The sequence below is a fragment of the Ylistrum balloti genome, unplaced genomic scaffold, assembly GCF_031769215.1.
Source record: "Ylistrum balloti isolate Yb309-2 unplaced genomic scaffold, AGI_CSIRO_Ybal_v1 Utg370444, whole genome shotgun sequence".
NCBI lineage: Eukaryota > Metazoa > Mollusca > Bivalvia > Pectinida > Pectinidae > Ylistrum > Ylistrum balloti.
The window spans coordinates 207,583-233,808 of record NW_026782296.1 but is presented as its reverse complement, the minus strand read 5'-3'; the positions used below and the strand labels follow the sequence as shown (position 1 = coordinate 233,808).

Sequence of the window (26,226 nt, the reverse complement as noted above, 5' to 3'; positions counted from 1 at the left end):
ATAGATTATCATGGCAGAGACATCAACAAAGATTTGATTTCTGGTTGTTGCTTTTGGTAGGAATGCATATTTTCCCCTTTTCTTTCAAAAATACAATGTCATGCAATTCAAACTACTGTGACAATATTCAACTTTGTAATAAATGAGTGGTGATTTACCTTATAACATGTCATAGGTTCATCTCATGCCATTAAGCATCTTTTACAATGTATCTGTTTTTAATTTTTTTTTAATGTTTCAGTAAAGTATATATGAACTGATTTGGTATTTTTCAAGATGGTCACCACATTTTTGTAACAATGTGTTTACATATATTGACCTATATTTTTATGAATTAGGGAAATCACTAATTCTGTCTCAATTTGTTTTTCTTCATTACAGTTTTATGTATAAATGGCAATGTATTACTATTGTATTGATGGGTTTTTCTTCCAAGAGTACATGTACACCACTTTTTCAAAACAGTCCTTTCATTAAATCTCTAAAAAGAATTTCCTACTTTGACAAGGCATAACAATGAGAACATAACAAGCCTGCTTAACAGCTGAATCATCCCCTCCATTTTTTTGTTCAAATTAAGTTTTCAGTAAAATGATTAAATACCTCTGTGTGATCCTACACAAAGTGAATGTCCTTAGCAAATAATCTGACAGCATTTGCTATGACTATATACCCACAAGTACAAACAGAGAGCTTAGTGATAAAGTACTCCTACAATTGGTTCAAAAAATAGAAAGTATCATTGTAGGAAAATTACCTGCTAGTTTTATTCCCAGTATTTGCAGAGACAACTTTGAGACTTGAAACACTCCGACAATAATGGTCATTGGTGATCTGATCAGGAGTACATTAACATTTTTTAATTAGATCATGAGGTAATTTAGTACTACCATGATCCACCAACATGTAGTTATAAGCAATCTTTAAAAAATATATGAATGTACCAGTATGTTCATTTTAGTAAAATTATACATGTTATTTATGTTTTGGCAGAATCATTAGATCATATTGGTCACTGTTTATACTTACTGTAGATATAATCACAGACACAACTAATTCTAATAATACTAGATAAGCATTGGAAAGATCAAGAACTTTTATATAATCACAAGGCTGAAATTGTATAGGAATTGGTACTGGTGTCACGATTGATTTATATAATGTGTTGTATATTTCAGACCCTTGTAGTGGATCTTAGATGATCCTGTACTGGTAATAAACTTAACTTCAATATAGATGCATTTAAGTTTGTGGCGCAATGAACTGACATTGAATGGTACTTTCATATATTAAACATAAACATTAATGAAAACACATTTTCACTTGATCTGTACATGTACATCTACAACCACACAGGAAACTAAAATTAACAGATAGTAACATTAACAACAATGACTGCCAGGTCATAATATATCAAAATGATAAGCAATCACTTAAATACTTAATCCACATTCAAACACTCCAATCATAATGAAGCATCTGTTAATCTCATGCTAAAAATATCTGACATCCCAATCTTTAAGACATTACAAAAAAAATCTCTACCAATTTACTACAGTAAGGAGCAGACATTCTTTCATCTTAAAAAGTTTTATTAAGTATAAATTTTATCACAAAATCTATGTTGAGCAGCTATCTTAACTTCATAAGAAGTACAAAGTTGAACAAATCTTGATGGGAATCTATTTGATAGTTATATGTATGCGATGTAACTTTTATCTCTTCGATCAGTTTCAGAAGCTGTCAAACTACCTACCCTGCTACTGATGCAGGGTCCTGACCTCTCTACAGAAGACCTCATAAGAGGTCACAATTATGGTGTTTTAGATGAAAATGCTTACCTGGACTGCCAGTTTTAGATGACGAACTCATGACAACAGTTTCTTCTGTTGCCTTGCACAATAAATAGTATTTTCATGTCTATATTTCCACCAGGAGCAGTAAAACTACATCCAGAACTTAGTGGTACAGCCTCCTCAAACACTTCCTATAAAGTGTGCAAGCGAGTCGACGTCAGTGAAAACGAGGCTTGTAAATGAGGATAGATTGGCCGGTGAAATAATGAGAACATAAATGTAAAGAGGGAAAATCGTGTACTTTTATAACTTCATAAAATATTTCAACAAAGTTTAATGCAAAATCTACATTCGTACATATTTTTTTATGTTAATTTTCTGCGCATCGTCGCTGCGGAATTATAAATTCAAGATGGCGTTGAAGGAGGCAGTTCATAATCGTACGATTTGTTTATTTACAAATTTATCCATGAATAGCATGATAATTGTATCTTTTTTTCCAGTTTTCATCACAGTAACAACGTCTTTTGATAGTTGAACTATTGTATACGATTGCTTAATTTATTCAACTGCAGTTTGTAGCTGATATATTTTCGTTATCAGAAGACTGTTATTGATTTTTTGATGCAGTAGTCAGGGTCTCATGATGATGAACGAACACATATGTGAACAAACCATTCAGATGCTGAGATGCATTTTTTCATCATCTCTCATTTGTTATATTGCATTATTCAGCAAGGTCATGGCGCTGGCACGTAGATTCCAGTTGACGAAAAACTGAAAATTTTGACAAATATTTATGTGGGATAAGCTACACCCTTAATGGACTGACGATAATTAATGAGGTGGGCCACTTCGCTCCATCTTTGTGGCTTGACCTGAGACACCTTGTTTTTATTGAGATGAAAACTTTTTAAAGAAAGTTCTCCTGTAGCTTGGGGAAAATCCATGACATCCTGATGGTTTGTCCCTCATTTTTTATCTGAAAAGTATAGTTTTTTCATGAGTTTTCTATAGTTCTGAATAGCTATTAATCAACATGTCCTCGACCAGACCATAGTGTTTTGCATCCAGCTGTACTAGCTATGTTTTCCCTGAGACACATTACACCAGAGATCTACATGGATAGTTACAGTTTTCCCGTTTCCATTACTTAGTATTGATAGGCACTTTCTCACCTGTGAGCATCAGTATTCTAGTGACACATAGTCTACCTTTTTATTTTTCCATTGATTTAATTAACAGTTTTACGTTTGCCAATACGGCCTTTAAGTGGACAGGTAAAGATACAAAAGTGAGTAGTAGAGAAAGTAGGAAGCGTTGAGAGCGAGTGTGATTCAGAGATGAGGTAGAGAGGGGCCATCTCCTTCTTGCTGTTCTTAAACTATAATTTAGAAGACAACCCTTTGGCCTAATTGTAGTTCTAGCCTAACACTTGGCACATCCCAGCAAGAGGACCATTGAAAGGCAAAGAGGATGAGGAAGGGGATCCTACACTAAGTAAATTGATAGTATTAATTGTTAATAGTAGTTTCAAAGTCCATCAAAATTACTTATTAATAATCTATATTACTAATCAAACCCTACACCTGGGCCGGCATTGTCACGCCTGCTCTTTTTCGAAAAAGCAATGAGGGATCTTTGTCATACAAGTTGGACATTCTCACACAGGACCTTATTGTAAGTCCCATCTGACTGACTGTGGGTTAGTGATTAGTTGTTAGTAAGGTGCTGGTGGTGATGTTTTTGGTGTTTGTACAATTGATTGTTGTAATAGTAGTGTTGGGATAATATTTTATAGAGATGATGAGTAGCTAATATGCACACAAAACCTGTTTTTGTTTTGTGAATGCTCTGACTGTTACATGCTCAACCTTTATAAGCATACCTTTTTGATGTCTAGATTAAGACATTACATGCAAGTTATCTTGGAATGGTGATGTTAGCTTTAGAATACCTGGGGTAATCAAATACAGTTCCCATCCTGGCTAGTCCAAATTATTCTGATATTCTATTAGCTTTTTCAAAATTGACTGCAGATTGATATAAAAAAATTCTTGAACTAGTCATTATATGCTAATGTAAGTTAACAGACATTTTCGTATTAAATATGGGCATACAAAGTATATGTAATTGGAATCTCCTGTGCCAAAACAGTCACTGAAATTTTTCAATAATAGAATCTTATGTTGACATTCAAGTGTGAAAGAAGACTCTTTTAAATTCATGTGGTTTTCAAAAAATATTTGCAATGTGAATGTGATAAAATGTATGAAGAATACAGTTACTAAAAACAGGACACGGTAATACGGTTGCCAATAGCAGAACCAAGGAACATATGCTAATATCTTTGAATTGTGTTGCTGAAAACTCTGCATTTTCAAGCGAGGACATACAGTAACATAAAAAATACTGTGGTATAGATAACCAACAAATCAACACCACATCTTTGTTCATGAAATGTGAATGTATTATTGTATTCAATTATGCTTTGTATGAAACAATGATAAATAGTTCAGAAATCGGTAGCCATACATGTAAGTGGAACATATTATTGGAATAATTGAGGTAATAGGTTTGAACAATCAAGAACTGCGGTAATTTAAAGTGAATTAAAAAAAACTGTTTATGGTAGTTGATGAAATCATTGTAGTTAATCTCGGTCTCTGATATGAAATTGCCTTATTCCTATGACATGCGTATTGGAATGTCTGCATATGTGTACTCTCAGTGATAGTCAACAGTAAAGGTTTCTATTACTGGTTCTGTACATGGCTAACTTAGGTGGATGTTCTTAATTTAAGCCAGACTGTTTCAACATTTACAGCTGCCAACCAATTTGTTGCTGATCAGAATTCTGAAATCTGCAATTATGAATGTCCAAGAATGTAGTGATACTTTTGTTATAGTATGGCAAGTTGTCTCCAATACTTCTTTCTTATTCATATGATTGTAAAGTTTTTGTTTTGTGTTTTGTAGAATTGATGAATGAAGTCATCAGGACTGTGAAGAAAGAAGGAGAATGGAAAGTCTTGGTTCTGGACTCACTCAGCACACGCATGGTGTCATCATGCTGTAAGATGACAGAGATTATGTCAGAAGGGATCACATGTAAGATATTCTTTATTGTTAACGCCATGTATACCTTTATTACTCAACTTGACTCCAGTATGAAACAAAAAAGACATTAGTAATTTGCAATACCATTTTAAAATAGTAAAAAAGAGAGAGAAACAGAAATATACAACCGGAGTTCTTCAATTTTCTATAGAAGTATAAGACACAAAAAGTCCTGACCAGTTTTACGGATGGTCCTTTATTAGTAAGATATTCAAATTCAGTTTGTTAATTTTTTCAGTGGTAGAAGATCTGCACAAGCGACGAGAACCCCTTCCTCTGGAATCTGTGTACCTCATCACACCCACAGAGAAGGTAAAAGGATTGGCACTTCTGATCACTACACATGTTAATTGTGGAAACCAAATAACATTATACTTGATTCCGTTGTGTAGACTTGTTCTTGTGATACATAGTTCTTGACTTTAATAACACATAATGTATATTGTTTACTCATTTTCTGTAAACGCGTGAGTTTTTATTCATTTGTGAATTTTGATGTGTGAAAATATTTTGTTGAATCATCTTTTAGAATTCTTTGGGTTTTTTTTACAGTCTGTGCGAGCTTTAATGAATGAGTTTCCAGGAACTAAGAATCAGTATAAATGCGCTCATGTATTTTTTACTGAAGGTACGTATGATATGATAAAGTGAATTCCACTTTGTATTTGATTCTTCCTGCTTACAGTAATATATTTTTCAAATACTGATTTTTCCCAATATTTAAAAAGTGTATAATGAAAACCTGTCTCTTGACTCATATCAATAACAAGACTACTCTCGAAGTAGGATGGAATTGTGACTATCAACCATGACCAAGGCCCCACCAAAAAAAAAATGTTGATAGACAGATACCTTACCAACCGGTCTTACTAATGATAAAAGGGGGAGATAATATTTGCATCCCCTTTTCAAAGCAAATGATTCCCCATTATGACCTGTAATTTAGTCATCATTTACTCTCTGTTATTTGTTGTATTGATTTATCCCATTTCTTTTACAGCTTGTCCAGATGAGATATTTAATGAACTTAGTAAATCACCTTGTGCCAAGTTCATTAAATCCTTGAGGGAGATTAACATTGCATTTTTACCATATGAATCACAGGTATGTGTACTTGTATATTAATTGTAAGTCGCTTGTGATAACCAGCATCCATATCAACACTGGGAGTTAGGTTTAGCTTAGTTTAACTCGGTGTTTGCATTAATCTAAAATGTAAGAATTGCATGTAGTCATCTGTTTTTTCAGTGTTTTAATTATATTAACTACAAAATATGAAAGTAAATTTTTTAATGCAATACAAAAAACTTTGAAATAGTTCATTTTATAAACCAATTTCTACTTCAATTTTAGATACAAAATTATTATATGTGGGTATTTTTACTTGCATAATGTATCAATTGAAAAACTTCTGTGACATCACATGCTTTTACAAAATATCAATTGAGAAGAAAAAATAATTTTAAATAAAAAATGACATAATCACATTATTGCTTAAAGGATTTAAAGGAAGATTCCTCAAATACATGAGATTTTTAAAATTAATGTTTACACGACAAATATGTCTTTCAGGTGTTCTCTCTTGATTCTGCGGAAACTTTCCCATTTTTCTACAATCCAATCTCAAAGCAAGCAGGTCGTACTTTAAACCTGGAAAGATGTGCAGAACAGATTGCTACTTTGTGTGCTACACTAGGCGAGTACCCATCTGTAAGATACAGAAGGTAAGCAACATTCATCTGACCTATCTCATCAAGATGTTTTCATTTACAAAGGATGCAAAGTAGCAAAAGGTCTATGTTTACCAGCCTTATGTGGGAGATTTTGTTGTAGAAAAAAAATCATCCTACTATACTTAGTAATTGGCTCCTTCTTGTAGAGCCAGAGGGAAAGAAATGTTTGTCATATTCCATCACTTACATTTGTTCAAAATTACATGTATTGTTGATTAAAATTGTGTCTCATTCCCCTCTCAGAATTATAGCTCTGTATTTAATTTAATGAATTTTATGGAGACATGGAACTGTTGATTGCATAGATTCATGGATCGTCTTCCTGTAATATTCTTTTCAAATTGAAGTCTTTATGTTAACAGTATGAGTGGTGTTGTCCCGACGATAATTAACATTTGAACATTGATTGGTTACACAACTGACTATTTCATCTGTTATGGAACTTCATATCATTATATTGTCATTATCCTTACATAGGGAAACACAATCATTAGATTCCCTTTTATTATATCATGTTTTATTAGAGCACAGTCCTTCTTCATTGAGCAGGGCATGATAATCTTCTTCCTGATAAATGATGTGTTTAAACAAACTGCATACATTGATTACTATGTATACCTTCACTAAAGTTTAACTTTCATCTGTTTCATCCATTTGTCAATAGGGCAAACATAAAAGGGCATAATTGTTTTAGCTGTAGCTGGAATCCAATTTTATTGTTGGAACTGAAACACAATATTCTGGCTGGAGCAGGAATCCAGTGTTCTTGTTGGAGCTGGAATCCAGTGTTCTTGTTGGAGCTGGAATCTAGTGTTCTTGCTGGGGCTGGAATCCAATGTTCTTGTTGAAGCTGGAATCCAATGTTCTTGTTGGGGCTGGAATCCAATGTTCTAGTTGAAGCTGGAATCCAGTGTTCTTGTTAGGGCTGGAATCCAGTGTTCTTGTTGGGGTTGGAATTCAATGTTCTTGTTTGGTCTGGAATTCAATGTTCTTGTTAGGGCTTGAATCCAGTGTTTTTGCTGTGGATGGAATGCAATGCTCTAGCTGTGGCATGAATTCATTGTTCTTGTTAGGGCTTGAATCCAGTGTTTTTGCTGTGGATGGAATGCAATGCTCTAGCTGTGGCATGAATTCATTGTTCTTGTTAGGGCTTGAATCCAGTGTTTTTGCTGTGGATGGAATGCAATGCTCTAGCTGTGGCATGAATTCATTGTTCTTGTTAGGGCTTGAATCCAGTGTTTTTGCTGTGGATGGAATGCAATGCTCTAGCTGTGGCATGAATTCATTGTTCTTGTTAGGGCTTGAATCCAGTGTTTTTGCTGTGGATGGAATGCAATGCTCTAGCTGTGGCATGAATTCATTGTTCTTGTTAGGGCTTGAATCCAGTGTTTTTGCTGTGGATGGAATGCAATGCTCTAGCTGTGGCATGAATTCATTGTTCTTGTTAGGGCTTGAATCCAGTGTTTTTGCTGTGGATGGAATGCAATGCTCTAGCTGTGGCATGAATTCATTGTTCTTGTTAGGGCTTGAATCCAGTGTTTTTGCTGTGGATGGAATGCAATGCTCTAGCTGTGGCATGAATTCATTGTTCTTGTTAGGGCTTGAATCCAGTGTTTTTGCTGTGGATGGAATGCAATGCTCTAGCTGTGGCATGAATTCAATGTTCTAGCAGAGTTATTTTCTTAATGTATATTTTTAGGCAATTTAAACATGGGTCAAAAATGAACAGTTTCATATAAAGTGGAATAAAACTGCACTGGATACATGTTTTCATATTTACATTAGTAAAGGGAACAGACATTTCCTAACTGAAGTATTGAGATTTACCTGTTGTAATCATTTCTTTGTATTATCACCAGTGAGTTTGACAAGAATGCTGAGTTTGCTCAAATGGTTCAACAAAAGCTGGATGCATACCGTGCAGATGATCACACCATGGGAGAGGTGAGTTATCATTTAACGTTTGGTGAGATGACCCAACATTGGGAGTTATGATTGTTGTGTATATCAATTTGCATTTGATGGAGCAATGATGCTATTAAGAATAAAAGAAATTTGTTTACAAATAGAAAGAAAGAAAAAAAAGTGAAATATCATTTTTGATATCAGATCTGTCAACTCTTTATCTCAGTTATTATTGCAGGTATCATTTTATACTGGCAAGTGTCTTCAATAAAACATCTTAAAGCACACTTATAACCATATTTCTTCACCTTAATGATATCTTAAAAATCCATTAGATTAGATTAGATACCATAATTGATGAATTTTATGTGATACATCAGAAGAGATTTACTGATCTGTCTATGATTTGTCATCGTTGTTGTGTGCGTTTGAGAGTATTCTAATTGTGTACCTGTTACTGTTACCAGGGACCACAAAAGGACCGCTCACAGCTGTTGATATTGGACCGAGGATTTGACCCAATCACCCCTCTTCTTCATGCTCTAACATTCCAGGCCATGGCATATGATCTCTTGCCAATCACCAACGATGTTTACAAGTAGGTGTGATGCATATAACCCAAGTATCACATGTCATACAGTCTCCAATTTCTCTGAAAATTCAGGATGCTAGAAGCGTTTTATATCTGCTGAAAATGTTTAATTGTGGATCTTTATACAGTACCATAAAAAAACATGTTATGCTGTATTAAAATTACATCCACAAACACTTTTATTCACATTAGGCCTTATCAACTGTGTTCAGTGTTGAAATCCCAGGTGCAAGCAATAATCTACTCTTAATATCTAAACAATGTAGCCTTGTAATTGCAATCTCTGTGAGTCCTGGTTTTTTTTTTTTTTTTTAATGTCTCAATGTCATGTCATGCATGCACCAGCCGACATGAATTGACATCCCAGCTCTGTATATGCAGGTAATCAGTACACAGAGCACAAAATGTACTTTAGGAATGCATATGTATATTGTCAAAAGAGGAACAGTGTTTCATTTTATCAGTATAATTAGTGGGTTTGTGTTGGTCTTAGTGTTTAGCTTTATTTCTATGTGACCAGAGATGTGTTTATATTCATAATTTCATACAATTTCTTGTAGGTATGTGAGTACAAGTGGGAATGACATGAGTGACAAGGAATCTCTTTTACATGAGAATGATGAACTTTGGGTTGAGCTTCGTCACCAACACATTGCTGTTGTCTCACAGTAAGTTAAACATTGCTGTGATATCTCATAATAGGTCAAACAAGGTTATCAGTGTAAAAAGTTTCAATTTGTCTTTATAGTAGATTATGGAGTTCAGATTGAAGTTTAAATTGTGAACAGTTTTTGGTTTTTACTTCTCAAAGTAGAAACAAAATTTGATAAAAGATTTACAATTAATATATTAATTATCTTCCAAATCTGTATCACTATTTCATGAAACTTATTGCTCATTTTGGGCTGTATTTATTTCAGGTTCTGATAGTTATTGGTACATACTTAAAAATGTAAAATTGAAATGAATACCAGATATCATTGCCGTCACTTTATACTGGAGTGTTGCCTTGTGCTCTTAACTTTTGTCATATTTCTCCTGTAGTGTATCAATGAAGATGATTGCTATTGTTTTGACTAATTTCCAATGTAAACCACATTTACATTCTCTACACTTCAAAAAAAAATTTGCTAGACACTGAAACTTTAAAGTATTGTGATAATAACTTGTTCTTAGGCAGGTAAACAAGCAACTTAAGCAATTCAAACAAGAGAAACGCCTGAAGGACTCAGAGGGAGGTAAAGCCAACATGAGAGATGTATCACAGATGATTAAGAAGATGCCACAGTACCAGAAAGAGCTTAGCAAGTACTCCACCCACCTCCACCTGGCTGAGGACTGCATGAGAATTTACCAGAAACATGTCGACAAGCTTTGTAAGGTTGAACAGGTACATTGAAATCTTTTCTCAATCTTCATGACTGTAGATCTAGTTGATAAAAGATATATAAATGACTGTACTGAGTAGAATTTGATGGCTCTGTTAACACATAATTTACTGATGAGAATTAATCCCTTTTGATAATAGTGTTGTAAGGGAGGTACTTTGCGCTGTTTTAAGAAAACTTCAAAAATCTTTACCATTTATGGACACAATACAAAAATTCAGATGGAAAATAAGTCTAAAATTATTGAAATTGTTTAAATGCATTGCTAGTTATGTCAACTGATATCTTTTGTGTTAAGAGTTTTACAATTTCACACATGAATTTCATTTCAAAGGTATCAGCTCAATTTATGAACAATTCTACCACAATCCTACTTTCATGTTTTTGGCAAATAGAATCAGTATTCGCAGGCCCTTACAAAATATACAGCTGTGTAGTATTCACTAGCTCTGACAAAATGCACAACTCCTGTAATATTCACGAGCCCTTAAAAAATGTACACCTCCAAAAATATTCACGAGCCCTGAAAAAATTTTAACCTCCAAAAATATTCATCCTGACAAAATTTACATCTTATGATATATTCATTAACCTTGATTCCTGGACAGGGGCTCCTGAAACCACACAATCTGCTGTTCAGGAAGTGGTCCTGTTATACTGCTGTTTAATAGCATTTATTGAAAGCTGTTTTTGACTTGACAGTGTCTTAGAATGTTGAGTGAAAGATATTCTTAATTTATTTTCTGTAATTCTGTATAACAGGACCTTGCCATGGGTACAGATGCTGAAGGAGAAAAGATCAAGGACCACATGAGAAATATTGTACCAATTCTACTGGACCAGAACATTGCAGCCTATGACAAGATTCGCATCATTCTTCTTTATATCATTCACAAAGGAGGTATGCTCATTCTATGACTACATCGTAAAGTTACAGAACTAGGTTTGATATAAAGGAAGACTAGATTTGATATTAATGAAGGTTAGAAAAAGATGGGGGACTACATTTATTTAAAAGGAGATTAGGTCTGATACAACTGGAGACCAGATCAGATACAGAAATAGGCTTGATACCAGGAGACTGAGTTCAATGTAATAGATCAGATTTGATACAAAGGGAGGCTGAGTTTGATGTAAAACGAGACTACATTTCAAAGGGAGACTGACTGGAAGGGAGACTGATTGTGATATATAGGAGGACAGGATTTGATATAAAGGGAGACTGGGATTGATATAAAGGGGACAGGGTTTGATATAAAGGGGGACTGGGATTGATATAAAGGGGGACAGGGTTTGATATAAAGGGGGACTGGGTTTGATATAAAGGGGGACAGGGTTTGATATAAAGGGGGACTGGGTTTGATATAAAGGGGGACATGGTTTGATATAAAGGGGGACTGGGTTTGATATGAAGAAAGGCTGGGTTTGATGTAAAGGAAGACTGGGTTTGATATGAAGAAAGGCTGGGTTTTGATGTAAAGGAAGACTGGGTTTGATATAAAGGGAGACTGGGTTTGATGTAAAGGGGGACTGGGATTGATATAAAGGGGGACAGGGTTTGATATGGGGAAGACTGGATAAGGAAGACTAGATTTGATATCATAAAGGGAGACTTAGATTTGATATTATAAAGGGAGACTAAGATTTGATATTATAAAGGAAGACTTAGATTTGATATTATAAAGGGAGACTAAGATTTGATATTATAAAGGAAGACTTAGATTTGATATTATATAGGGAGACTTAGATTTGATATTATAAAGGGAGACTAGATTTGATATTATAAAGGGAGACTAGATTTGATGGGATTGAATACTATTTAAATGTTATCAATATGTGAATTTTGTATGTAGGAATTTCTGAGGAGAATTTGGCAAAGCTAGGACAGCATGCCCAGATCCCTCCAGAGGAGACCTGCATTATCACCAATACACAGCATCTGGGTGTCCCAATCATACAGGATGTAAGTAGACAAACTTGACAACAGAATTTTTCCTTGGCAACCAGTTACGACGGTGATCTTTACGGTATATTTTGTTTCTATTTATATGCTGACCTGGCAAGTTCTAAGTTATGAGTGGAATTTGATACTATTGTTTACGAACAACTCCTACGCTTGTATCCTTTGTTATGTAGATATATTTATAATGTAGTGATTTTTCTTAAACAAAACACATATAGATATATTTCAGACATTGTTACATTCTGATGGCATGAAGTTTCTCATATAAACCATTAATTGCATTTCATACTCATACTCCCCAATCATATAGGCACTAGAATTATTTTATAGCAGTTACGTTGTTAATTTATATACTTGAAAGATTTAACAATGAAATCCATTAAGATTTAAGGGTAATACATGTACAATTTTCTCAAAAATAAAAAGATACAACAGGCGTTGTTTGTTAGGTAGATAAAAGGGAGATATGTAGCGCTTACTTTTTGTGGCCCGTGACTGTTGGCAAAAGCTAAAGTACTAATAACATCTACATTTTTGAAATTCTTAGAATTCTTTAATTTGTGTCAAAATTTATTTTTTTTCTCGTTATTATTTCTGTTTTGAAATATTGGCACCAGTTTTGCAGACAACAAAACAAAGGACTATATTGCAGATTTCTCGTATCTGTTTTTGTTACGATGTATGGCCTCATTGTGATTGCACCCACATTCACAAACATGTACTGTGTTACACTGCTTTAGATGTCATTCAGTTTAAATGTACCAAAGTTTTACAATCGTATGGCATTGTTGAAAATTGGAGATTTGAATTTTCACGACGTGGCCACTACCATAAAATTAGCTTCAATACATATATTTATCATCACATCCTGATTTCTTCCTAAAGATGTTTCCATTCCATGGGATTTTTCATATACATTTATATTATAAGTATGATTTTCTCTTATAGTGGAATGTGTACTAATACGTATGAAGGTTTGGGAAATAAGTTGTTTTATTAATTGATTTATACTTTTTTTTTTACCTAATCTACTACTTGATTGTGTATGTTTTGTACTTATGTGTTTGGCCTTGCTCTCATCTACGGGAGACTTCAGATTTGTGTGAAAATCTTATTTATTAATGGATGTCGGACATGGGATATATTTCGTTGATTTACTTTCTTGATCCTTTGATAATTTTGCATGCAACAGGCAGCTGGTAACAAGTCCTTTAGCGTTGGACTGCTAGAAGATGCTAGCTATGGCACTTTTCAGTCCATAGCACAGGTGAGACTATCTGCCTCTCTATCGGGAGCTGCTATTGGTCCATTTAATTTAAACACGTCTTGCGATTGGTAAATGGTGACACAACCAAAACCAAGTCTGTTTCTTCATTTTTTTTTTTTTTTTTCAATCTATACCTTCTTGTCTGTTTTTATTATCACATTAATTTTTAAGATTACGTTCATTAAAATGTAGCAGAGATGAGATTTGCTGATAGCAGGTTCTTAATAACCTACATGTTTGACTATCATGTGGTTACTGGTCACTACTATATTAGCAAAGTGTTAAAACACAAAAGTTAATAGCTAACGGTAGAGAGGAATGAAAAGACAAAAATAGGAGTATATATTTTCTGTAGTTTGTGGGTTCACTAATCTTATAGAAACTCACCGAGTATATGTATTTGAGTATTTGCTGCTTGGCTTCATCATGAACCAATAGCTTTTTAAAAACTAAATCTAACTATGACAAGTGTATTTCAGGGAACATACAAAATAATTGTCTATGACATTTGTATTTACAGGAACACAAAATGTAGCTATGGCAAGTGTATTTTGGGGGAACGCTAAATAACTTACTATGACACTTGTATTTCGGTGGAACACTATGACACTTGTATTTCAGGGGAACACAAAATGTAGCTATGACAAGTGTATTTCGGGGAACATTCAAAATAACTTATCTATGACACTTTTAATTTCGGGGGAGCATAAAAAGTAGCTATGACACTTGTATTTTGAGGAACACACAAAATAACTTAGCTATGACACTTGTATTTCAGGCAACATAAAATGGAGCTATGACAAGTGTATTTTGGAGGAACGCTTAATAACTTACTATGACACTTGTATTTCGGTGACAAAAAATAAATAAAGCTGTGACACTTGTATTTCTGGCATCACATAAATAAATATAACTGTGACACTTGTATTTTGGGTACACAAAATAAATATAGCTGTGACATTTGTGTTTCGGGGACACAAAATAAATATAGCTGTGACACTTGTATTTCGGGGACATGAAATAAATATAGCTGTGAAACTTGTATTTCGGGGACACAAAATGAATAAAGCTGTAACACTTGTATTTCGGGCAACACAAAAAAAATACAGCTGTAGCGCTTCTATTTTGTGTAACACTACTAATGCAATCTTTTCATCTTGCCTAGTGTTCTTTAAACCTTAAAAAAGCCTGGAAGAGTATTTTTTTTTTTTTTTTTTTTTCCTACGGGTGAAAATTTATCACAATTTTAAAAATAAATAAATAAATATTGATACAACTCAGAATCGAATAAGTAGAACCAATCTTGTCAACCTTGTCCTAGTACAGCTGTATAGACCTTTCCTTGCAATGCAAGTCAAACCTGAAAAGGATGATTATTTAATCAACTGTATTGGAAGGATGTGAATTAGATATGATCTGAGATAATTTAATTAATACTTGAAATGAATTTTAAACTAAAGGAAATGATACGTTGCTCATGACTTAGTGGATTGTTGACAAGAAACCTGATGTTAAAGGGTTGTACATGTCTGTTGTGGTTGGAAGATGTGATATTCCGATGTAAAAATGTATTGGGTCACATACCTGATTACGTGGATTTTCTTTGGGTACCCCAGTTGTCTCCCTTATTATGAATTTATCTGTGCTACTGTCTGGGCCAACAAATAGTAATTAATATCAATTGATGGCTAACATTTGGACATTTTCATGGAATATTGCTGTTGAAAACATAACATGCACTTAGAATATTACTGAGATATATGTCACTTTGAGGAAAAACATTAAGATAGATCTTGTTTACTTCAGAAAAGAATTATTTGTTTTCTTATTATTTTTTCAAATATCTTGAAAGAATCATTTGTATGTGATTGGTAGTGAGTATAGGTTTAACATATTTGGTGAACATAATTATATATTGAGTATTACTGTGAAATTTCTCAAAATATGACCCTAGAATATTCCAACATCCCGTCAAAATCCAGTTTTCTGATGGTTTATCCAAACTGAGCTTTGTGTCTAACATTTGTTAGATAGGGCATGTTTTAATGTAAATACCAATGAAAACATTGAAGTATTGGTGTAACATCTGGCATTAGATGATATGAAGTAGTACCAGTATTGTTGGTTAAGCCTGACATTAATATACCTATGAACATCATTAGGTGTTATGTTTATTTCAGGGTATTCTTTGTATTTGACCAATCAAAAGCTGTTGTGTTTTTACCTTGTATCAGTTTCGTAGAACTCTCTTTTAATATATATCATTGTAATCAACCAAGAACAAAATTCAGATCTCCAGTTGTATCAACATGGCAGTCTTTTGTTGCGAAACTCCTCTCTGCTGTGTTCTCCTGGTTTTTGTGGTAAATTTGTAGCTGTTGAGTTGTAGTCCTTGCTCTTGTATATCCACCACCATGCTTCATGTGCTTAGCCAGAATATGGCGTCATATATCTGTATCCAACGCTTTAATGAAATCTCATAATTCCCAAATTAGCGCTTGTGTTTTAAATTTTCGTATATCAAAATAATTCTGTACCAATAGTTAGAGTTCAATGTAGCTTTACCAGGCTTTGTTTTGAGAGATTTGCTTATGAAAGCTTCTAATCCTTTCTGAGGTGTAAAGCAAGATTAAGCTTTTAAAGTACTGAAAGGAATGTTTTCCTAAAAAAGCTTATTGAATTAGACTATATTTTTGTCAGTTTTGAGACAGATTGAGAATCCAGTCATTAGGGTTTGGTGGTGGTGATACAGGGTTGTAGATCCCCTAGCTAGTACTGATAGAGTACTGTGTGTCCAAATGTCATTCAGTTTCTACCTCCCTCACATGATATCGTAATGTGTGATAGCCTCCCTTTGTAGAAGCTCGTGACGATTAAAGACAGCAGTGATTACCGCACTTTTATAGCTTTGAGTATGCCATTATAAAACATATCAGATGATTATTTCAATAATGTGATAGAGAATTATTATTGGTACTAATTGGATTGAAAAATAAATGATTTATGATGCATGTTCATAACCTCACGGTAATTAGATTACTAGAAATCACCTGCTCTTATGAAATAAACAGATATATTTTTGTGTTGTTTTACTGACCATCAACAAAGTTACAATGGTCAGTGATAGGTAAAGATACAGACATAAAAGATATCACTATTCACAAAGAACCACATCATTTGTTACTGTAGTAAAATGAAGTATTTCTATAGCGATGTCTGTTTCAACATCTGGACAATAGATTTGTTTATGTTTCTATAAAGAGGAAGTATGAGGTAATAACTCTGATTTTATCAGATCTAAGGATGATGCTAGGAGTCTTGTAATGACAGTCAATGCGAAAAGTCTACTTCTGATACCTAATGAAGACATTAATACACCAGGCTAATGTGAAGGATGGTGAAATTTCTGCAAATATATTTTTCTTATTACTGTAGTTTCCTTCGTATTATCTGCACAGGGATATGTCTGGCATGTATAGTAAGGCATTTTCAGCATTTTGTAAAATTAATTTTAGACCACCTGCACCAGCAGATTGCCCATGGTGGTAATACATCACTTTTATTCATGTAAGATTGTACCTGGTGAGTACATGAATACATGAACAAAATGGATGTTGTATTGCCAGTATAGATTATGATGACTTTGAGTAGTGAACACTGTAAGGAATGTTCAGTCGTTGTCATCATTTTTGAAAACCCGAAGTTTATTTGGTGAGTGTCAGATTTGGTAACATGGACAGCCCCTGTCTCCAAGGCATAGAAAACATTGCAGAGATAGTGAGGCCCTTTGGAAAAGAAAATGACAAGGTTATACTGCCTAATCACAACTGACAGTTATAAATTTTGCGGAGAATCATGGTACATGTAATAGGGAAACTCGAATGGAATTTGAAGATTTTAAGGTGGACCCATTAAGTATTTCAGATTTATGAAACGTAACAAAATATTTTTTCGAAATTGCACAATAGTCACACAGTCTTCACTTGAAGATGTTGGAACAGATGTTGCGGCTGGTCATGAGAACACTAACTATGGATTTGTACGATCTTGAATGGGCATTGGCTCAAGACCTCAGTCAATGATAATTCTGAAACGACTGACAGTTCCAAGAGAAACATTTGTCAGGAGTAGTTGTCTGTTGCAGTTCAAAGGAATGTATGAATGAGATAGAAATGAATGTTGGATTAATGATGTTTGACATAAACATATCCTATGACTGCTCATAAAAAGGATAGTGTGAAAAATTAATTGTAACCTACCTTGTAAATATTACAAGTACACTATACTTACAGCAAATTTAACGTAAATAAATTGAAATTACTACAGACCAGATTTTAATATTTTGGTTTTTATTCCCGCTGGACTTTCATATATTAAGTAGGAAGCAGATAACATATATGAAAAAAAGTGAAAAAAGCCACAATTAGTTAGCTCTGGTCTACAAGAGGCATCTCTACATTAAAAAGGGGCATATCAACTGGGGGTTATATGCAGGCAATTAAAGACATTTTTGTACCATTTTGGATCTTTGTTAAATTGTATGTATATGTAATCTTAAATCTTATATTTTCCTTCATTCTTATTCAAATAGGACTCAAGACATCACATCTTACACCAACTTCTATAAAAGTGCCATAGTTTAAATGTTGGTTACTGTATAATTGTATTTGTGCCAGCTTTGTCTTGTTCATGAGGATTGAATTTTTCCCTCCTCTGCTTTAATGTATAAACAGGGATGCATATCATTTCTCTGATGTTTTGATTCACTGTAAACATATTTTCAAGGTATTTTATTTGACACTATCTTCCATGTCCCACAAATGTTAATACTTATACAGTACATCAGATCTATGTTTAGGCGCAATCATGACAAGAAGTGTTTCCTCATACAGATATATTTGTAGATGTCTCTTATTATTCCACTCACAGGAAATGACCATATTTATCCATGTTCTGTTTATTGACCATTTTAACTTGCCACAGGCTGTCATTAATCTTGTCTCTCTGTTCCTTGTTCTCCTCGTTCTGTGTTGTAAAAACATGTCGTTTTTTAACACTAAGAATGCCCTGTCACATCAGAAACCCTCACAATGTGCACAAGATAGGTGTGATGATTTTGACAATATAGATGTATATATTGGACATGACAGAGGATGTAATCATTTGAGAGTGTTTATTTTCATTTACCTTGTCAATTACTTTAAATATTTCTGTTTTCTCATTATGAATAGAAATAAATGAAGATGGTTTAAGGGTTTGATCTTCTTTGTTCTTATATTGTTGTATCCAGGTGTTCACAAAACAGCTGAATCATCTCAAGTTACCATGGCAACAGAAATGTTTTGGTGATTTATCGCTAATTACTGTAGCAGTAGAAATATTTGCAGATTTATCTCCAGTTACCATGGTGTCAGAAATGTTTGGCAATTTATAACAGAGATATTTGCTGATTTATGTACAATTGTCATGGTAATAAGGCTATTTGGTTTCTCTCCAGTTACCATGGTAATATAAAATGTTTGGTGATCTTTTTGGTAATGGTGACACATTGCTTGGGTAACCTTTTCTGTATTTCTAATTTTCATACTGGTTTGTGGTCTTTTCTCTTAGTTACCATATTTCTTGACATCCACAGCAATTATTATATTCATCAGGGCTTACTACATGTGCATATCATGGTTGCTGAATATCGTTTCTTGTGGATCGGAAAGACTAACAGAAACTTGGCAATGGTTAATCCCCCCAAAATACAAAAATCTTTGGTATGGGGATTAATTCTGAATGACCTACTATTTCTGGTACATGTATAAAAGTATGAGAGGGGTCCTTATTTGTGATAAAATAGGATACTTAGCTAACCAAGGTATCTAAAGGTGGCAGGATGCTTGAAAAAGATTAAATTGTATGAGTGGACAGCAAATTTGCATGACAGAAAATGACAAGAAAATTGAAACCGAGATGTGGCATGCTTGGTACCTATATTAGATTAATGTTGTCTAATATTTCAAGCCATATTTCACCACTTAATTTTACTCTTAAATGTTTTTTTTTATTTGAAATTCCAGAAAAGGAAGTTTTCTTTATCCCTAAAATAAAGTTTCCTTTTGTCCCTGTTATCTAGAATGACTATTTCCTTGATGTTTTTTTCACATTGTTTCTGAAATGGATTTTTCTAGAATGTTTAAAATGCCAATCAAACATTAAAACCTTCACTGTACACTATCTTTTCCTGCATGTGTTAGAACCAGTAAAACACAAGAGTAAATAAATCAATAAATCCCATGGTAAATTAATTGTGCCATTTAAGTAAGTACTAAACAACATATTAGATACATGTATTATATGATACAATGGCTAATTTTTTGATAATCCTGTAAACGATTTCTTTTATGGCATTTAAATCTTGTATTTGATTAATGTACCTCAGGAGTTTAGTTGTACACAAAAAATTTATATTCTTCTGTATTTATGTTCAGGAGAATAAAAAGTTGAAAAATGTTTTTAATTCATCATAGTACTGTTTGTAGAAATTGTGGACAAGTATGTGTACCTATATATTTATTGTAGTGTGAGATGATACCATGGTTAAGGTTCGTCATAGCTTTTGTTTGCATTTATCATGCATGGGTGATGTATGTGTACACAGGGTGGAAGGAAGAGGCCATCCCAGCCATACCACTCAACCAACCGACGGGAAAGAAATGAGAACACCTACCAAGTGTCCCGCTGGTCTCCCTACATCAAGGACATCATGGAGGTACACACTGTGGCCCCTAGCATCATGTTAAATCTTACACCGAAAAAGTCTTACTCAAACCTCTTATTTTTACATCTCTAGACACAAAATCTCGTGTAACATAATCATATAATCAATGGTTTCAATCAGGTTGAGATAAAAGATTCACTCTTAACTCATAGAGAGAGGCTTTGTACTGAAAGGTTCACAATGACTTTCAAATATTTAAATTTATTTACAAATATTTATCATATAACTTAAATTCACATCCTACTCAATGTTATACAACATTGATTTCACATCTTTTTTATATTGATTGACTACATATTTTATAGAAGAAAATTGCATTATTAGATAAAGATGTTCTTATAACACATTAAGTAGAAGATTAGAGTGTGACATTTAGATGACTACACCATCACCTTCATCAGACAAATGACCAGTGTGGAGTGTACCAGCACTGACGTACGTAGCGTATGTGATGGTACAGAATCGACAGAGAACTGTTGACATTACCAATCTGAAGGAAATGTTCCAAAATAGATTAAGATATGAATGTGATAAATTTTATCATTACCATACACTATATTGAATGGTGCATTGCACTGAAGATGATAGGAGATATTGTTGAGCATATTGTTTTATTTACCCAGGATGCAACAGAGGAGAAACTTGATACACGTGCCTTCCCTTTCCTGTCTGGAGGAGTTCAGAGGTCAAGTGGAATGAGGAAACCAATCAGGTAACGTTACCAAAGAATACATCAGTGCTTTTAAGAAATTACTTGATTATCATTTAGCCAGGGAGAGATAGGTGAGATGAGAATGAAGTAAGTACTTCGCTTAGAGAAAATCTCTAACACTGGCTTGTAATTTTGTATGCTAGTAAGGCCTGGGATGGCAGAATTTTTCATGCTCCAATCAGGCCTTTTGCCTCATTATTACAGGGTTGTAGCTGTTTGTTCATCATTTATTCCACATTAATTCCATTTATTCTCTAGAGAGATAGGTAGTAAGGTAGTAATTTCCCTCATTGTTAATTAAAAGATCTTGTTTGTTTATTCATTTAATGGGTCTTTTATTTCTTAGTGCACGGTATGGTCATTGGCACAAAGACAAGACTCAGGCAAGCTACAAGAGTGGGCCAAGACTTATCATCTTTATCATGGGAGGGCTTTCCTATGCTGAGATGAGATGTGCTTATGAGGTTACTCAGGCATGTAAAAACTGGGAGGTCCTGGTTGGTAAGTGTTGCCATGGCAATTAAAAATATTTTGATAGTTTTTCTCAGAATACTTGGTACATTGTGGGAATAGACTTTCAAACCATATAAGAATAATGTAACCGATAAAAAATGTTCATATTTAACACTTTTTCAGGTTCCACACATATACTGACACCAGAAGGCTTCCTCAGTGACCTCAAGACCTTAACAACAAAGACCTTTAACTAATGCCGATGCAGGCACAGTGGCAGATCAGTATTTTGTGAAAGCAAGTCTGATTGACAATCATCAAGAATGAATGCTGTGACAATGTCAGACCAAAAATGGCATGAGACCCCAAAGCAAAGGGTATATAGCAGACATACCTGAGGGTGTGTCTGTGGACTTTTGTCAAGTTTACAGGGCTAACAAATGCTGATCATTCTATATTAGACCTAGATAGACCATATATAAGTACATACTATTAAAAGTTTTCTCTTATTCAGGCTTTTGAACATGTATGCATAGTAGTTAAATGTTAGGATATTAACATATTGAAGTTTTTCTTACTATTTCTAGCCAACAATCGATGGATGTTGTACACACATGCTTTAAGTAGCTATGCTATCTACACAATGGTAGTATTATGCATTTAATATAGAAGTAATATCCATCTTTCAACAATTTCATGATCATTAAAGCTGTATTGTGGTTGTATGATTAAAATGTTATATACTAGGAAGGGTTCTTCCATGACCCATGTAAAATGAAATAAGTATTTATATATTACATGTATGTAACTTTTGAACGTGTTTATTTGCAATTTTCAGATTTCAATTTATAGTGTATATTTATTTAAGCTGATGTCAACTCAAAACTTTTTCAAATATTATTTTAAGAGGATATTTTTGCAAAAAAAAAGCAGTCTCAAAACTTGTATGATGCATGTTATTCTAGGTATTACACATTTAACACAAGACTCATATGAGGAAAGTCACGTGTGGCACGCCACAATGAAAAATCAATAAGACTTTTACATTATGCTAAGATGCATTGAAGGATTTATGGTAGACAGACTTTTAACATTACATTAGCTGATAGAGAAAAGAATCAGCTTTATGGATAGGATAACCTGATGAGAATTGTTGTAACAGGTTAGGTTGATTTCCTGAAAATGAAAGCTAGCTACCTGTAAGTTGACAGTAGAAAGGTGTGCACAGTTTGTTTATAGTAAAGGATCAGTGAGTCTTTCAATACAGCAAATCTGTTATTTACTCGTTAGCTGTTTTAGATGACATAAGTTCATAGACTATCATTTTGTTATTTATTTATGTTATTAAGATTACCTGGGAAGTGTGTATGAGAGTGAGATAGGAAAGCCATGATGGTTTGGGAGTTTTTACCTGTTTATACTGTTACTATAGACGTAGTGTAGACATTGTTTTTATACATAGAGATAATAGTACATAATTAAAGTATGTAACAACTTTAAGATACTTTTATAACACATTATGGATCAAATACTGTATCAGATGTGCATATTTGATGTTGTGATTGGTTTTAATAGTGCTATATGGTTGACATACCATATCTTGGGGCAAAGAGCACCGCTGTTTATACTTGTATATATTGGATATGTAAATAATCTGTGCTTGTGTGGTACTCACCTTCTAAAGGTATATCAACACCTTGTGTCAGTGCTTGTGTCCACCATTTTGAAGGAGCATCACCTCTTTCATTTATCCTCTGCTAAAATGGAGATCATGAAACGAGTCTGGATCTTAATTTGATCCAATGTTATATCAGGAAAAGATGAATATTTCAGATATTCTGTTTAAACATTCATTATTCTCATGTTATTTATGGAAATGAAGTGGTTTCAGAAATGGTCCATAATTATGTTATAAAATTGATATTTTATCTGATGATGTAAGATATTGATTTTAAGTTCATCATTCCATGTGTTACTATTTTAATGACCATTTAGGCTCCACTACATAGTAAGTGTTCAATTAGCCCGAGGTGGAAGGTCTCAGTTAAGTATTAAATTTCTTTCAGTTGGCTTCTACAGCAGATATGTAAGCCAACTTATTGCAGTTCAATACATATATTTAGAGTTGAAAAATAAATCTCCGAACATTATGTGCATTTTTCAGTACTCACCATTGAGTCAAGTGTATGTTTCGTGAAAACCTTTTTATGACTAGAACAGACAACTTCCTGGAAGGACATTTGATTTAAAAAATAAAAATAGAACTGTAACATCACTATATTGGGCAATGTCATTTATTTAGCAATGAATACTATTTGAATTCGTCGGGTCTATATTAGCACTGTAATGCAAAGGTGGATTTACTATGGTAGGTGGGAAATTCCAGGAAGTGTTCAGCCACTTTAAGTACAAGTATTTGTCACATCTCCCCTGCTGTTAAACATCGTGTAATTATGTATTTAATCATCTCCGTACATATTAGTAATGATAGTGTGTATTATGTGTATCAATGTTTTTCTAGTAGTATTTCATATTGTATATTATTACTGTAAACATTGAATTATACCTTGAAACATCTATAAAACAGTGCTGATGGAAGTAGAAGTGGTTTTCGGAAAGAGGCATAACTGATAGATATTGTGTTCTCGTCATGTGTTTTTTTTTCTTTTTTTTTCATTAAGCTCAGTTGATTTCATCATTTTTACATGGGTTAGGCTGTTAATCTATCAACACAGGAAATCTGTTTGTGTGCACCAAAGAAGTTCAAGAAAAGAGATTGATTATAGTTGATTAAGGAACATTTATGTTTTTTATAGCTATGTCTCCCATTAGATATTAATTCTTATTTTGTTGTGTTTATATGATAACATGAAGTTGGTAATCAATGGAATGTATTTTCATGTAGAATTTGTAAACATTAGTGTTCTTAGAGATAGACCTAATCCTATAAATTCCAGACATATATATATGTGAGTGTATGAAAGTAAAATAGGCCTGTTGTGGTATCAAGTGACATGTATCTGAATCATTTAGTGATTTTTCGTTTATTTTGAAGATTCCAAAATACTTTGGAGAACAAAATGTATAAACCACACAAGCAAAAATTCATGTCTCAATACTTCATATTATACCAGGTATATAAATTTTATTACTTTTCTCCCAAATCTTTTCAAAACCCCATGTTTATCACTAACTTTCCTCATTTTGCCCATCAGCCAGTCTTCTTCACAGCCCTTCCCTAGTAGATATATGTGGGGAGATATAGTGCAATAGTTTGTATATATGCCCGTCTACACAAACTAACGGCCCTGAGGCCATTTGAATGTAAGACTGTGTTATTGTTAGAAATGTTGTTGATTGTTGATTGTATAGATGATTTAATTTGCTTTGTGCACTAAACATTAAACCTTGGATTTAAAAAACAAGCTTTGAATATTAATCAACTGAATTTAATAGGATGAAAACGAAAATCAGTCTCTAAGTGAATCTTTAGATATTGAGAAACATGTTGTGTCACATGGTCATGCATATTTCTGCCAAAATAGTCATGATTTCTGGAAATAGACAGTGGGTGACATGAACTCCAAGTGAACCCAATATTGACCAAAGATTGCTAAAACAGAACAAAACAGTTGCTTTGTGCCATGCTATATCACCTACATCAATCTGACTTGATTTTGGGTTTTAGAAATGTTTATATATTAACTTTTTTTTTATATATTTTCAAATGATTTATAACTTTATACAGAAATGTATAGCCAGTCTTGTTTCTTTTCTGTGATAAAATCGCAAAGCTTTTAGAGTGGTTACCTCCCTTGGTAAAACTTGCTAAAACAATGAGAGTAAGAAATTCTATAAGGCAACAGAAAGGAAAGCATTGTGTTCTGTTTTATGTACAAGTCATAGTATATTACAGAGGACAGTATTCTTCACAGTCATTTACAATTGGTGTTTCTATGTCTAAAGATATACCATTCATTTATGTAATGTGATAAGCTAATTTTGTTAATGATTATGCAAATGTTGCTTCATTACATTCTACATCAGTCGTTACTTGTGTCACTTGAATAAACTTTTTTTCTGTTTCTCAGATTAAATGTGAAAGTAAGATTTGAGTTTTTTGTTTTTTGTTTTTACCTTGAAATCTATATGCAATTTTTAATTTATATTGTTTCTCAGAATTTATGTGTTTTGTCCTTTTCTATTTTGTGAAAAACAAAACAAATGAATTTATTTTCAGAAATTATACACACACATTCATATACACTGTATATCTGTATTTGAAACCAAATTACAAGAGTATGACAGGCATAGGATAGAGGTATAAGTCCGTCTGATACGAAAGAGAAAAACATTATTGAATTGAAATCAGGAAATGAAAAAATAATTGTCTTGTCGAAATGCATCTGAGGAAGATTTTCCGTTATAATAAAGAGGATTTCCAAACATGATCAAAACATGGAAAAGAACAAAATGTGATTTAATTCTCCAAAACTCATCACATCCAAATGTGACTGGTGAAATACTAGTA

At 33.5% G+C, this 26,226-nt stretch overlaps 2 protein-coding genes across 2 annotated transcripts in view; one reads left to right on the top strand and one right to left on the bottom strand.

Moving 5' to 3' along the window:
* Window positions 1–1,900, bottom strand: part of LOC132554806 (rap guanine nucleotide exchange factor 1-like) — a 76,072-nt gene extending 74,172 nt beyond the window's left edge. Inside the window, exon 1 of the mRNA XM_060219116.1 lies at window positions 1,842–1,900. Within this exon, the coding sequence (XP_060075099.1) occupies window positions 1,842–1,872 (31 nt within the window). The 5' untranslated portion in view covers window positions 1,873–1,900. The remainder of the gene's footprint in view (window positions 1–1,841) is intronic.
* Window positions 1,901–4,780: 2,880 nt separating this feature from the next.
* Window positions 4,781–25,803, top strand: LOC132554783 (syntaxin-binding protein 1-like). The gene is made up of 15 exons (XM_060219094.1): window positions 4,781–4,907; window positions 5,155–5,228; window positions 5,469–5,544; window positions 5,917–6,020; window positions 6,489–6,640; window positions 8,509–8,593; window positions 9,022–9,152; window positions 9,707–9,814; window positions 10,323–10,536; window positions 11,297–11,435; window positions 12,388–12,497; window positions 20,411–20,521; window positions 21,154–21,242; window positions 21,589–21,743; window positions 21,879–25,803. The coding sequence occupies exons 1-15, from the start codon at window positions 4,781–4,783 to the stop codon at window positions 21,950–21,952; spliced, it is 1,749 nt and encodes a 582-aa protein (XP_060075077.1). The 3' UTR covers window positions 21,953–25,803.
* Window positions 25,804–26,226: the final 423 nt, after the last annotated feature.